General features: G+C 32.5%; 1 protein-coding gene across 1 annotated transcript; it reads left to right on the forward strand.

Moving 5' to 3' along the window:
- The first annotated feature begins 9,214 nt into the window (after window positions 1-9,214).
- LOC110106994 (50S ribosomal protein L15, chloroplastic) lies at window positions 9,215-13,478 on the forward strand. The gene is made up of 4 exons (XM_020837114.2): window positions 9,215-9,344; window positions 9,421-9,790; window positions 11,814-11,965; window positions 13,146-13,478. Exons 1-4 carry the CDS (start codon window positions 9,288-9,290, stop codon window positions 13,371-13,373), a joined length of 807 nt encoding a protein of 268 aa, XP_020692773.1. The 5' UTR covers window positions 9,215-9,287; the 3' UTR covers window positions 13,374-13,478.
- The last annotated feature ends 1,883 nt before the right edge of the window (window positions 13,479-15,361 follow it).

A 15,361-nucleotide genomic window follows, 5' to 3' on the forward strand; every position in this document is an offset into this window, starting at 1 on the left:
AAAAGACTTACAAACTTGACCCTTACAAACTTGACTCCACCAAGACACCCTAAACTTGTTTCACTTATAGAAGAGGGGTACAGGTGGGGTGTAAACTTGCGGAGAGACGAAAGAGGTTAGAAGCCAAGACAAAGGGCAGAAAGAGCTCGCAAGATTTCCTGGGGAGATGAGAAGAAGAAGTGGATAAAGCTCGCAAGCTTTTCCAATGAAACCCGCAGGTTTACATTTCCAAAAATCTCATCATATAACCTATCTAAAACAGCCACAAACAACTCCTATTTATAGGCACGAAAGAAGGAATACAAACAGTCACCTAAAAGCAATATTTAAAATAGGGAAATAAAAAGCCATATGTCACTAAGAAGAAGACCAAAAGACTGCAGGTATTCTGTAGGAAGATTGCATAGAAAATAGTGGAAAGGCTCATGGAAATCCTCCCAAATAGCCACCAAATCAGTCCCCAAAAAGCTGTCCAAATTCTGTCCAAAAACAGCCCCAAGAACTCTCCAAATACTATATTAAATTAGGGAAATGAAAGGCCAACAGCCACCATACATCATTCCTTAATTTGCACAGGAAACAGAGCACAAAAAGCAACAGGAAAAGCCCCCCATTAGTCACGGAAAACAGCCAAGCCTGGGAACCGAAGAGCCACCCGCAGATACCAAGGAGCCAGCCGTGGAAACCGAGGAGTCAAGGCACGAAAATCCAAGAGCCAACCACGGGAAACGAATAGACAAAAAGGGGGGAAGGAGAATAGACAAGATCAAAGAAATAATGAGCTAATTTTTAGCTCTATAAATGAACTAAAAATCAATTCATAATGAGCTAACCTTCCACTTGACATTAATGAGCCGGAGAAGTCAAAAATCAATTTTTTTTTGGGTTTGATTTGACCCCCCCCCTGTCTACATCATAATCAGTACATGAAATCACCTCCATCTTGAGCCCATTGACATATGCCTGACAACAACCTATCGGATTATCGTTGTCTAGCAAACAACAACTTAACAACCCATCTCTAATTGCCCAGTATCAACTTGATGGTCAATCTTCATTTTCCCAAATGGGTCATTAATCCAAAAAAATTTCTTCCTATAAATATTTTGAAAAAACACACATTCCCTCATAGCACATCCAACAATCTCCATTCCCTCTTTCTCCTCTACCTAATCAATTACATCCAAACTAAAACATTTAATATCAATCATAAGCTATGATGAAAAAAATAAATAAAGGTATACATATCTTCTTCATCTACCAAAAATATATATCTACTTAATTGTTTGTAGTTCATGTAGTTTGCTTTAACAATTTTGGAATACATATCCTTTTTTTTAAATATGCTTAGTAGTTACAATAGGTTTAGCAGCTAAACTCTTTGAATGTTGTTTTATAGATGGTGCTCTTTGCCCCTTTAGTCTCTATCTACGCTTAAACTCTACTTTAGGATTGATTCCTCAACTCTTCTTCATATGGATGGATTGCTAATCAACCTAATCTCTTATTCAATAAGATATTAAGATGTATTTCCAAATTATATAGATTTCCCTACTATAGCAATTTAGCAAAAGTACTTACAATCCTTCAACAAAATTTGAACTCTCCATAGTATAGTTCTTTGCACCCCACCAGAATAGATGGTGTACATTCATGGATTATATTTTCTTATCATAGCATTTTAATGTCATCATCATAGTGTATTGTTATATTAGTTAATATTTAATGCATAGTGGTCAAGCAATGAGGTTAGTGCCATTTACTATAAATTTGATTATTTTGTCTTATCTGGTAGGAAAACTATTGGCTATAAAATTCAAGGGAATTCTAATTTTCATTATGATTTGGAATGAAAATATGATGCTTAGCTCGGATACTCCTACCTATAACGTGCAATTGATTTTCCCTTTTCCCGCTTTTTCCCCTTCTTTTGTATTCCTCCCTTTTCACTTCTTTGAGAATTTTTCAGGTGATCAACTTCAATTTTACACCAAAAAGTTTCACGATCTTTTAGATGATCCTTTATTTCATGCTTTTCTTTTAATAAAGGTAATTTGTAAATTAATTTGAACAGTCATAATTACTTTAGATTTTCAGTAGAAACTATTTAGAATAGTAAATTTAAGTTTTTAAGTAGAGATCCAATAAAATCTCGACACCAAAAACTCATCCTAATAAAAACCACCAAATTCAACAAAAAAACTTAAGCCGCCAAAATATTATAGAAGACACATGAAGTCCAAGTATTTAGTTTCAAGATTATGCATCTTCCATACATGAGTCAAGGAAAGTAGGAAACACTAGCATATCAAGGGACAACCATGTCACTCATATTGATTCAAAATAAGAAGTTCTTATGTGCTGGTTCTCAAGGAAATTTTATCAAGAGCATCTCATATGTGATGAACAGGTTCAACAAGGACTTTCAGCTCATATACCATTCTTTTTGTAACTTCAATCATTAAAAAAATAAATATATATGCACAAATCAGGATAACATCTAGTTGCTGACCAAATAACAAACTGTTCCTAAAAAAACTTGAAAAAGCATATGGCAATACCTTTCTCAGCATGATGACAATAAAAGCTTTCTCAGCAACATTGTTCTCTGCCAAGGTTGTCTCATTTTTAAGAACTTTTCCTTGATGTATAAGCATCTGTTGATCTGCAGGGTAAACACTTTGTCCTTGCGAAGCTTCTATATTCATCTTTACGTCAGCAACCTGCATGACAAAGAGGTGTAAGTACTCCCAGACAATGTGTCTTCCAAACAATTCTTAACAGAAAACAAAAACATACACATAAAAAAGCCAACCTCTAGCCCCACTATTAACAAAAAACCACAAACTCACCAAAAGAAATCAAACAAGTTCTAGCATTAGTCCTAAATCTAAAACAGACAAGAATTACATCTAAAAAAAAAAAACAAAAGTTTAACTTGTAAATTAAACATTAAAAAAATATAATATAAACCAAATAATAATGTAAGCAAAAACTGCATTCCACTTATAATACGAAAGACCCTGTGGTAATACACATTTCAGTTCACCAAGCCAAATCCTAATCGTTCCGCGCCAAAGAAAATAAACGTAAAAAGGCAGTCGAATCCACAACGACTAAGCAACAGCCCCGGATACAATCACTCCTGCAACCAACTCCCAGCAACTCAATCGCAAGGAAGACAACCCTAATCATCTCCTCAATAACAATTTCAGAAAACAAGAACCCTAATAACTCTTGCTGGGAAAACATTACAAATTTACAACAGAAAGCGCAAAATGTCAAAAAATAGAAAAATGGGGGGATTATGACGGGAAAAGACCGTGTCATCCGGCTTCACTTCGATCTCGAAGTGGGAACCCTTTAGGGTTTTCACGAAGATCTGCATCTCTATACTCCAGCAAAGAATCGCTGTGAACGTCTCGTCTTTGTCCTTCTCCTTCAGGGCGGTCGAGGGGAACACCACTAGGGCTCGCTCGCGCGCTCCGCTCGCCTTCAGAAATGCGGTGCACAAGTAAATATAAATATATAAATATATGGTGACTTTACGAACCACTCCATGTTTTTCGTGGTAGATCGGTAATAATAAAACGTCATAGATTGACACGCTGATTCTTATCATCTCGCCGTACAAGATGCTGAAAGCAAGAAAATTATAAAAATTAGTAATAATAAATAAATAAATAAATATTTGTTAATTAATTTATTTTAAATACTATTTTGAAGAATTTACCTATATATTGTAACAAATAGGCTTTGCCCATCTATATTGAAAAAAAAAAGGTTACATGTAAAGAAGATTAAAAATTAGTAATAATAAATAAATAAATATTTATTTGTAAATTAATTTATTTTAAATACTATTTTGAAGAATTTACCTATATATTGTAACAAATATAAAGTTAGTGTGAAATTTAACCTCCCTTATCTGGTAATACTATAATTAATACGAATCAATTATTAAAATATACTATTTTATGCAAGAGAAAAGTTGGCAGACTTTTCTTTAAATAAAAGATTAGTAGTGTCATCCTAGTTTTAGCTTATAATTAATCAACTAAATTGTGCCCATGGGTAAAGGGTGATAGCTCTTAAATAATTATTAAAAGTCATTTATTAAAATAAATAATTAATATAAGATAAGATTAACATATTGATAGCTATGACATATATATAACAGATGTAAGAAAACGCCACATTAAAGCTTCATATTATGCCTTGCTTTTCATAATTATATTCATGATGATATTACTTTGTAGTACATCAAATTGATTGATAGATATAACTAAACTCATACTAGCATTAATATTGATACAATATATCATAATATATTAACATGGTTTATTAAGTGATAGTCATCTTTACTGATTTTTCTTTTAGTTCGATGGTTGATAGATCTCTTTTGACTTTACTGATCATATTTTACTTTATTATTGATTTTTTAGATTTATATTACTCGTATCAAGTGATAATTGATATTGAAAATTGAAATGTATATTGATTCTTTTGTTTTGCATTGAAATAAGTGATAGAGTTTTGATTACTTGTTGGGTTTTTATACTCATTATGTGATTTTTTTTTGCTTCAAGTGGATTGGGACCATTTGGAGATTAATAGAGATCCTTAGGTTTTCTTTTCAATTTATTTATATTTTCTCTTATTTACTTATATTTTCTGATATAGTAATATTTGTGTTGATCTTCTGCTATTGTATATTGATTTTGGGAGAATGAATATAGTTAATATTTTAAGGTATGTAATTATTAATTATTTTCACTATATATAGTATTTTAATGATTTATAGAAGCTTTGGTTAATTAATTAAAAAAATAAAATAGATAATTTTTTTTTTTCAAATTTGACTCAAGAGTGTTACAGGCTTATAGTAGGTTCCTGAAAGAAGCACGTGTTTGGCGTCGTGGCATTGGGCCAAATTTTAATAATAAAAAATATCCAAATCCACTATTTCATTTATTTCATTTCCCTTCTAGCTATAGAGAGATATAGGAGGATTTTAGAGAGGGAAAGCTAATTTTGAGCTACTTCGGGTCATTTTCAATTGACGGCCCTACTCTAAAAATTGTTCGAATCAAAATATGTTACATTTTAATTAACTCATAAAATGTAATAATTTCTCACTTTTTTTTATTTAATTTATACTTCTGTAATAAAAAAGTGAGGATAACTTTTCACATGCAAAATTTTCACCGGGTAGTTTTATGTATGTTATAGAGACAATGATTCTGAATACTTAGGCATTTTTCAAAAAAAAATTACACCTCGAGGTTTAAAACCTGCACATTTCTAATCTTTTAGAAGATAACCATGAACCCAACAAATAATATTGCAGTATAATTAAAGTCTTAAAATAGTATTCTACACAATCCCCAAGAATTTAGTTATGTTATAAAATAATAAATTTCTATACAGTTGTGTATTATTGATGCATACTATTATAAAATTATGTAAAGTCATGAAATGAGTTTATTTATACTTTATTTTCTGCAATGCAATGAATTATGTATTTATTGGATCAAAATGGGTAATTCAAAGGAGGTTCTGATTTATGGTTATAGTTTTAGTGTTGATTGAATGTATATGGAGTCATAAGAGTCTGAATTTTTGAATATATGCTAGCTGATAAGCATTTGGAGTTATAAGGGACTATTTTTTATGCTAGTATAGGAAGTCATAAGAGTCTTAATTCTGATATTTTTTTATGGGAGTTATAAGAATCTGATAAAATATGTTACTTTCTGTTCTAATATATGAAGTACTTGTTTATTTTTTTTTCATGCTTAAGATTATAATAACTACAATTATAGTTTTGTTAAGTGCAACGATTATTATGAAATGCTTTTAAAACTTAGTTATATATTTAATAAATGATATGATTTGAAAATTTAGACTGATAAATGTGTAGTCTGTTGAGCCGGTTAGCTCATAAATACTTTGCCTTCTATTTTTCAAGATCTGGGAAAGGGAAAGAGCCAATTGAGTACTTGAGTGAGAATATGATATGATCTGTATAAATATCTCATTCTTTCGATATTTTGAACGATCATAACCACTTAGTACTCTACTATATAATCTTGTATGTAATCATGTGTTGTAATATAATCATTGTATATAGATTTTATTATGATGAAATGAAAAAAAAATTTGGTTGAATTTTTTTTAGTATGTTGGATGTTATTAGTTCTCAATGATTTGATATTTATTTTAAAGTTTGTATTGGATGAGAAATCTATAAAATTTTTAAAACTTAGATCCTAGGGTTTGCTTGTTGAAAGCTAACACGATAGGATCGATCCAATTTGTGGGTCTTATCGGGTTAAGTTGTGGCATATACTATATGTTATATATGTATTTATATATCTAACATAAAAATTTAAATATATATAAACATATAGAAGAAAAGGCTTATTTCCCTTCAAAAAATTATTGTTAATAACATTTTTATGCGACTTAAAATTTTTGATGTTTTATTAATATATATTAAAATTTACGTATTATATAAGTTTGGCATTTATATAGATCCATCAACAATTAATAGGATGATTTACATACATTGCACACAAAGTTATTCATTGAGTAATTCTATAACACTCAAACTATAGTATTTACTAAAACAATGCTCTAAACTTTAAATAGCATAAAATATTTAAACTTAATTTTAAGATTAATACGAGTTTTTTAATTGTAAAAAAGAAAAGGCCCTTTTAATTTGATTATTAAACTATTTAATTCAATATATTCATGCTAAAAATTCACATTTATAAATAGATTTTTCATCTTATGCATGAGTAATAATAAAAAAATGATCTTTCTTTTTATAAAATATTTCAAATTAAATTTAAGATCAACTAAAAAATTTCAATAACTAAAGAATAAGTGTGCAAAATTTACTATTTAAATTAATTAATCAATTTATATTAAAATAAATTATAATAGAAAAGTGTTATAATGTCCAACTCGTATCCCCAAGAAAATCATAATTTCAAGTATTAAAAGCGATATAAAGAGAAAGATATGGAGAGATAGGAAGCTTAAAAGTTAAAATCTCATATTGTTGTTTAATGGCAAGAGAATTGGTAAGAGTTATAATGGCAAGGAAGCTTCTTTAGCGACTCTTAAAGAACATGAAATTGATTTTTCTTTTGCTTTTGTTTGCTTCTGTCAGAATTGAGATAGTAGAAAATGATCTATTTAGACTATCTTAGCAATATTGCATTATTTTTTTTATCAATTTTAACAATTGTTCTACGTAATTCATAAATAGAAGCATATTCATAACTTATCAAATAAAATATAAAGCTTATTAAACTTGTCAAATTAAATTTACATACCAAAAAGATTGACTGTACAAACTTCCCACTCTGATTATACGGACAATGAAAATATATGTCCACAAAAAGTACAATTAACCTCCTACCTAGAGCCCTACTGACTCATTCCCTTTCCTATATTACAACCAGTTCGAATGAGCTAAAGCTCAATAAAATACATAACTGTTGCGTCCTGGAATATTCGCGGCGGTAGAGAAATATATAGTTTAACGTCTTAGCGTTGTACGAAGATCCAGCACACAATCAGATAAGTGAGAGGGTGTAGCGTTCATAAGAGACACCAAAGTTTTTACGTGGAAAACCCCTGAAAAGGGGGGAAAAACCACGGGGCCTAGCCCAGTTTGAATGAATCCACTAGTATTTACAGCAGATTACAAATGAGGCCCTTCCTTGGGAGAAGGCCTTGGATTGATGTAGCAAATATACATCATATAGATTGCATTACATGGTAAAAGTTACATATACAGGTTTGTTTGGCCTGAAGGACCGTGGTCGGCAGGAGACCGGAGTTAGAAAGTATATATGTATGAATTCTATTTATTTTTTAGTCTAAAAATTCTTAGAATTATAAAATTTTTATGAAAAAATTGTCATTATTATTATGTTAATTTTATTTATTTTAATTATATTATTATTTATTACGTCATCCGGTTCGACCCCGGTTCAACTGGTCGAACCATGAACCTCTAATTCTTCCGATTCGTTGTCCAGTCCCGTTTTCACAACCTTGCTTATAACTCTCGTTTCCCTTCTCTTTAACTTTCCTTGCTGATTTTCTGATAATTTCCCCAGCAAGCAATAGTCCGCAGCCCTCCTGTCTACTTGCTTGCCTCTTGCTCGTGAAATGCTGCTTCAAAATCTAGAGAACAAGTTGTGATAACCTTTAATTTCTTTTAAAGAGATATTTTTATTTATAACAGTTTAAAATTATTTTATGAGTCTTATAAGTTTAAATCACAAACCGTCTTTGCCATAGTATAAATATTATTATGTTTTAGTTTCATAAAGTTTTTCATAATTTTTGGGCACCAGTAGATTTCTTTCAGAAAATTGACACTTGTCGATACAAGTGAGAATTTTTGGATCTTAACGTGACGGTTTTGCAAATTAATTTCACCATAGTGTTTTGGACATGCTTAGCTAATTTAGAAATATTTTTGAATTACCAGATTTAAATATATAAAAAATAGATGAATTTTATGCAAAATTAAATAATTAGAATAATTATTTGATATTTTATTATAATATCGTAACCCAATATTATGTAATTTTATAAAAGCTTTGTTTTTTTTGTTTTTCGCCCAAACATAGAACATGTAAGGGAAAAAAAGAGGAAAAAAGAGAGGAGAGATAAATAAAAACTCAATTTTGGAGGTCTTAGAGTCATTTTTTTCAGTTGGCTCAGTTAGAAAATGTGTCTAAAGACATGCACTTTATATCGATCTCAATTTAAAAAATAATACAAATTTTTTATTATTATCTAAAATTATTTTTTAGTATAGTTTTTTTAGAAATTAAAAAAAAATTGTACTAAAAGGATTTTAGAAAAAAAAATGTACAAACTAATAAAGCTTGATTAGGGACTAATTTTTTATTGATTTTTAAAGTAATTTTTTAGTGAAAAAATAAAATTTTATACTAAAAAAATAGCTTTAAAAAACATTAAGAAATTTTTTTCAAAAGAAATCTAAAGCTCCATTTTGGATGACTTTTTTATTGATCCTTAAAACTAAATTCTAGTTAAAAAAAATTTAATTTTAACTAAAATTTAATTTTAAAAAACAATAAAAAGCCTTCCCAAACAAATCTTAAATCTTAAGCCTTAGCTTAATGCTCACAAGAATTCGTTGCGCCCTGAGCTAAGCTCTCACTTAAAGTAGAAGCCTATCCAGAAGAGGACTTCTCCACTGGCCGGAACACTGTAATTCCTTAGCTCTGATGGCCACATGCCTCTCCTCCTCGCCATTTCTCCGACTCACGGCGTCGCCCTTCAAGGTACGCCCTACAAGTATTTCTTGCTTTTCTCTTCGCTATCTCAGTATCTTTTTTCTCTTTCTTCTCCGTCTCGTAGGGAAATTTCGATCGCCTCTGGCCAAGTGGTTCATCCCTATTCTCTTTCTATGGAGCACGAGTTCAGTCTCTTTCATCCTTCTCGCCGGTGAAGCCTTTAATCCGTTGCCGGGCCGCATCTATCTCTGAGCTGGAGGCCGCTTCATCAACTTCGCCTGCGAGGTTTCGGCTGAACAATCTAGGACCTCAGCCGGGATCAAGGAAGAGGAGCAAGAGGAAGGGACGGGGTATCGCGGCCGGGCAGGGGAATAGTTGTGGGTTTGGCATGAGGGGGCAGAAGTCCAGGTCTGGTCCCGGGGTGCGGAAGGGTTTCGAGGGTGGGCAGATGCCCCTCTACCGGCGGATTCCTAAGCTTCGCGGAATTGCTGGAGGTTTGAATTTTTTACTGAAGCTGTGAGCTGTCAACAAACTTTTTCTGCAAGCTTTCTTATTATTATAGGAAATATATCATCTATGTGATTATTCTGGTTCCTATATTTAGTTTTCTACCATATTTTTCGACCTATAATCTTTTTACATTAGTTGAATTTAGGATTGGGAATCCTCCCTTTTGAAGTTTTGGACAATTATATATAATCTCAATAATGCAATAGAAAGATCGAGCTGGTATTTCTGAAATCCTATACGGTATCAGAGCACTGATCAAATTATTCTTCCTCAAGGATATTGGGCCTTTATTTTGCTTCATTGGTGTCAAAGGTACACCCCTACTTCTTCTGGGCTTCTTCTGTCAAACCTTTGGTATTTATGCCTTACACGGCCTGACATTATCTTTGCAATCAACAAGTTCTCACAATTCATCAAACAAGCAACATTAGAGCATTGACATGCCTTCTAGCGACTATTATGATATTTTTGAGGAATCTTAGGTTATAATTTTCAATTTATAAGGATGCCTTTGTATCACTACATATGTTTTCTGGTTCTCATTGAATGCAATAATGACAGCTTTACCTCCACTAGTGCTTACATTATGTATCTTTGTCACAATCCCTCTTGTAGTCCTTTAGGAAACAATGTACAATTACTCATTCCTCTATTGAGGTTGAATGTCAATTTGTTGTTGCTACTGCTGATGAATTATGCCAGATATATTCTCTCATAATAGAAGTTAGTGTTCCCACATCTCCCATTATCCACTATGACAATGTTGGTATAATCCATCTATGCTCAATCCTGATTTCACTCTTGCATGAATCATTCTGTAATAAAATATATAAACAAAGTTGTAATAAATATGCGTATATTTAAAATTAAGTTCAAAGTGATCTCTCTCATGACCTACGCAGCAACCTCGCTGGTGCCATAATAATGGTGCACCAAGAGTTGCACGGTAGCCTTATTTCTGTCACAACCATCTTTGACTAGACTTTCTTTAATCTAATTTGAGTTTTAGTAGTCCCTCTTAAGAACTGAATCACAAATTCACTTGTCTTACAACCATTATCATACTAAGGCTTCGTTTGGGACTGGCTTTCTTCCCGCTTCTTAAAGCGGCTTTCTAGTACAAAAATAAAAATTTTGTACCAGAAAGCCGCTTTAAGAAGTAAGAAAGCTGTCCATCTCTCTCATAACATACAACAATTGTCTTTAGTAAGTGACTTGGATTTGTTATGATAACCAGGTGTAGGCCAGAAATCAAATGAACATCCCAAACCAACAGCCATCTGAGCGTGTGCTTTTGAATAATCTTTAATTATGGATGACAAGAGATTAAAAGCTTGGTTGTCAACGTTGGAATACTGATTAAGGCACGAAATGGTGTTCCTATTAAAACTGTAAGAGTGCTGTGAGTCACTGTTAAGACTTTCAGTTATACAGTATTGTCATACTGAATTATTTGTACGAAGGGATTGAAAGACTTGAAAGTTATGACATCTTTGGTTACTGCAGTTAAGGTCATAACAGTATGCGATATCCATTGACTATCTATAAGAGGAACTTGCCAACATTGTGTTTATTACATTACCAGTTTTGTCACTTGCAAAATTTGATATGGTTATGGGTAGGTTGCTCACATTGTGACTTTGTTTGAGGACATCTGTTTGATTCTTGAAAACAATTCAATGTTTCAAAGAAGCTATCCATATGAGTCATCATTTGGCTTGGTCTAGGCAACTAATGTTTCAAAGAAGCTATCTTTTGATAGATTGGGCCTGTAGAATGCGGGGGGGTATTCTTTCAAATACTAATCTGCTATGAAGTTGTTTGACGATATGCGGTATCTTATTTCACTTCAGAAACTATTGGTGTTTGGAAAATTTTTGGCCTTCTAATTATTTTGAAAACTTTTAGGGGTTATTGTTTCGAACTGTTAATTAAATCATATAGCATGAAGATATCCTCTTACTAGGCTCTCTGTGATGTCCTTATCTGACGCCTATCTTCTCCTAGGCATGCATGCTGGATTACCAAAATTTGTTCCTGTTAATTTGAAAGACATTGAAGCTGCTGGTTTCAAGGAGGGCGATGAAGTATCACTGGAATCATTAAAAAAGAAGGGCGTGATCAACCCCTCTGGCAGAGAAAGGAGCCTACCTTTGAAGGTATCTGAGATTATTTCCTTACCTTCTGTGTTTTGTTTTATGGAAATATGAATTCATATAACACACTTTGATCAATTTTATGTTCCATTATTCAAACAATCATTATTGAAAGGTCATTCCAGTCAGTTTACCATGCTATTATTTACTTCTTCATCCACTTTAAAATAGTATTTCATGCATTTTCTTCTTTTGGCCATCGCAATATTTAGATTCAACAGGTTTTTATGTTCTAAACTTGAGTAATTTAGTTCTAGAAGGAATGGGGCTATATTTTACTAGTTGGATGTCCTGTAAAGAAGGGAATCTTTCTATAATTATTTCTGAACTTGAGTAATTTGGCCATCTTCGCAGTTAATGTATCTTTCTGTTGTTATTTAGTGAGTGAAGGGTTGAAGTACTCTAATGTCGATAGTGTGATCTATATCACCCACTTAACAAATGAAAATCACTTAGAAATCTTTCCACTGACGAATTACTTAAATGCCAGCTTTGTCCTGTTTTTCCTGCTGTTTTATGCATCTCGATTCAAAGACAATTTTGCTACAATCTTAGGTTTGTTCCATCAAATGCATAAGGCAATATGTTGTTGACCTTTCATTTTGAAGATCAATTTGTCAGGTTGAAGCCATCTACTACAATTCACCTATCTTGTTTTGTTTACCTTTTTGTTTTTTCTAAATATTAAAGTGCAAAAAGGTTGCATCTTCCATAGTTTGAGTTCAATTGCTATGATTCAATTTACTTCCACTTGTCTATTTATCCCTCAATCCTAAGGATCAAATCACACATAATTCTATAAAGAAAAAATAAATTGTTGTTAGAGAGCTACACAAATTAGCCAAGAAAAGACAAATCAATACATGCTTAATATACAATCCAGCACAGCATGAAGCCCCTAAAGCAGCATGGTTAATTATTCTGTGCAGATGCTGAATGCCGTCCGGAGACCAACCAGAATGCGCCATGTCAACCATTTACTTGGCACCGCGGCTCTGTATTGCTTAGTACCGCGGTTCGGTATTGCTGACGTGGTGCATTTTGGTTGGTGTCTTGACAGCATGCTGTGTCTAGACTCTGTACATAATAATTTCTCCTAAAGCAACATCCTACCTACAAACATATGTGAAAGCATTATAAACAGAGGTTTTTTTCTCATAATTTTTTTGGTCTTGTCTGATAGATTCTAGCTGATGGTGATTTGTCTGTCAAGCTGAGCATAAAGGCTCGATCCTTCTCAGCAGCGGCAAGAGAGAAGCTTGTGTCTGCTGGTTGCAACCTCACTGTCTTGCCTGGTCGAAAGAAGTGGCTGAAGCCATCAGTAGTAAAGAACCTTGCTCGTGCTGAAGAGTATTTTGCCAAGAGAAGAGCTACTGGGACTGCAGCAGAGGTCGCCTCAGTTTCTAATTAAGAATCAAGAATTCCGACGCTTCTATGTTTTGATTTTTCTTTCTTTTTTATGAAAAAATCTGAGGCTTCTGTTGTGTTTACTCTTGCATAGTATTTTCCCTCTTAAGACTTCTATTTTAGGAAAAAATTATTCCGGGTAGAGGCCGAAAGGAGCTATACGTCCGGAGGCGAATCAGGTGCATCCACATCAGCGGTACCGAGCGGTATTGAGCCGCAGTACACTGCTAATGGGTGATGTGGCGCGTTCTGATTGGTCTCCGGATGACATTATGCATCCGCATAGAATAATTAATCCTATTTTAGAGAGTAGAGGTAACATCCCAGCCAAATTGTTGATGATTAATCTTGTATTGTTATGCTTCATTTGTTGAATTTTTGTATTTTAATTGATGTGATTGTAACTTGTTTAACCTTAAAATGAGAAAGAATAATGTCTCATGATCAACCTGGCGATTTATTTGGAACCATGGCATTTTTGTAATTTTTCTTTACAATTGGCAATCTAATAAACATATGCAGATCTTCTATTCAGTAGGTTACTATTCAAAATGAAAACTACTGATGAAATTTATACTGAGTGTTGCAGAGATGAGGATGCTCACATGGATGAGTGGCTTTACCTTAGAGATAGGATATGAAATAAGCATATACATGAAAATATTGGAGTAGCTCCAATGGAAGATAAGATTAGAGAGAGTCGCCTTAGATGGTTTGGTCATATAAAACGGCAGTCTTCTGATGACCCGATTAGGAAAGTAGAGATATTAAATTTGACTTATGTTAAGAAAGATAAAGGTAGATCTAAAAATACTTAATTAGAAAATATTAAAAATGATCTTTTTTAATTAGATTTAAATGAGAATTTGACTTTTAACAAGACACAATGGAGACAAAAAATTCATGTAACCGACCTCACGTAATGGGACAGGCTTGATGATGTTATTGTAGTATTTGAAATAACCCTTTTTTTACAAAATGGAGGTATTTAAGCTCATTATTATTTTTTTATTGGTCTTAAGACCACACATTGATTTATGATTGAGCTTGATTGTAAACATGCACAGTATCATTAGTAACAAATTAAGTTATTAATTAAGTTATTGTTGCTGGTAATGATGCATTCTATAATATAATACATAATTTTTATCTTTAAAATTCAAATGTTCATTAAAAAAAAAAAAAAAAAAAAAAAAAAAAAAAAAAAAAAAAAAACTGGCTCATTTCTTACACCTATCCTAATAATGAGATTCTTGGAGAAAAGTTTATCCGTAGTCAGATTTCATTTTAACGAAGAGAGAACTTATAAACTATATTAATTGGTTGAAATTAAATGACTATTAGACCTTAGTTGAATAGGATAAAAATTAATGAATTTTATCCTCTTCCTTGCACATCTCGAAGAGAAACTTGGCTTTTATATATCTCATAACAATGTAATTAGCCAAACATTCTCACTTTCTGAAAATTTGAAGTGAAGCATCTGAGAGTTCAGTATGCATTGGACTTGTAGGTCACTCTAAACTAGTTCGAATTCGAACTCGGTCAAACCGCCATTTTCACCTTCACGATTCAATGTTCTTGTGAGAGACGAAGCTTGTATGGAGAAGGCATCAACGAGTCCAATCATGCTTTTGAAAGAAAAGAAGTTTGTAATAATAACTTATTCAAAGGAAGCATTGACAAGATCGTTGGGGATTGAAGGCGAACATGAGCTTGTCATGAGCAGCAACATGCGGAGGAGTTCTCGACAGAAGCTCATCGAGGGCAAGCATTAATTAGAGCATGCTTATGACAAACATTGATAGAACTAATGGCTTGTAAAGGAGAAGATTATATGATTGGAACTCACTGAGGAAAAGTGATCATCAACATGTTGAGGAGAGGAAGAATTTGTACTAGGAGCTTGTTCAAGGTAGATATTGACAAGATTGAAGATGTTAAGAAGAAGAATATTTTATAACAAAAGCTCCTTGAGGGCAAGCATCATTG

Source organism: Dendrobium catenatum, unplaced genomic scaffold (assembly GCF_001605985.2).
Source record: "Dendrobium catenatum unplaced genomic scaffold, ASM160598v2 fragScaff_scaffold_716, whole genome shotgun sequence".
In the NCBI taxonomy this organism is placed as follows: Eukaryota; Viridiplantae; Streptophyta; class Magnoliopsida; order Asparagales; family Orchidaceae; genus Dendrobium; species Dendrobium catenatum.

Excerpts from the sequence above, each read along its gene's own strand:
- LOC110106994 (XM_020837114.2), top strand. The coding sequence starts at position 9,288 with ATGGCCACATGCCTCTCCTCCTCGCCATTTCTCCGACTCACGGCGTCG. Across the intron at positions 9,791-11,813 it reads GCTTCGCGGAATTGCTGGAG|GCATGCATGCTGGATTACCA; the intron begins GTTTGAATTTTT and ends ATCTTCTCCTAG. Across the intron at positions 11,966-13,145 it reads AAAGGAGCCTACCTTTGAAG|ATTCTAGCTGATGGTGATTT; the intron begins GTATCTGAGATT and ends CTTGTCTGATAG.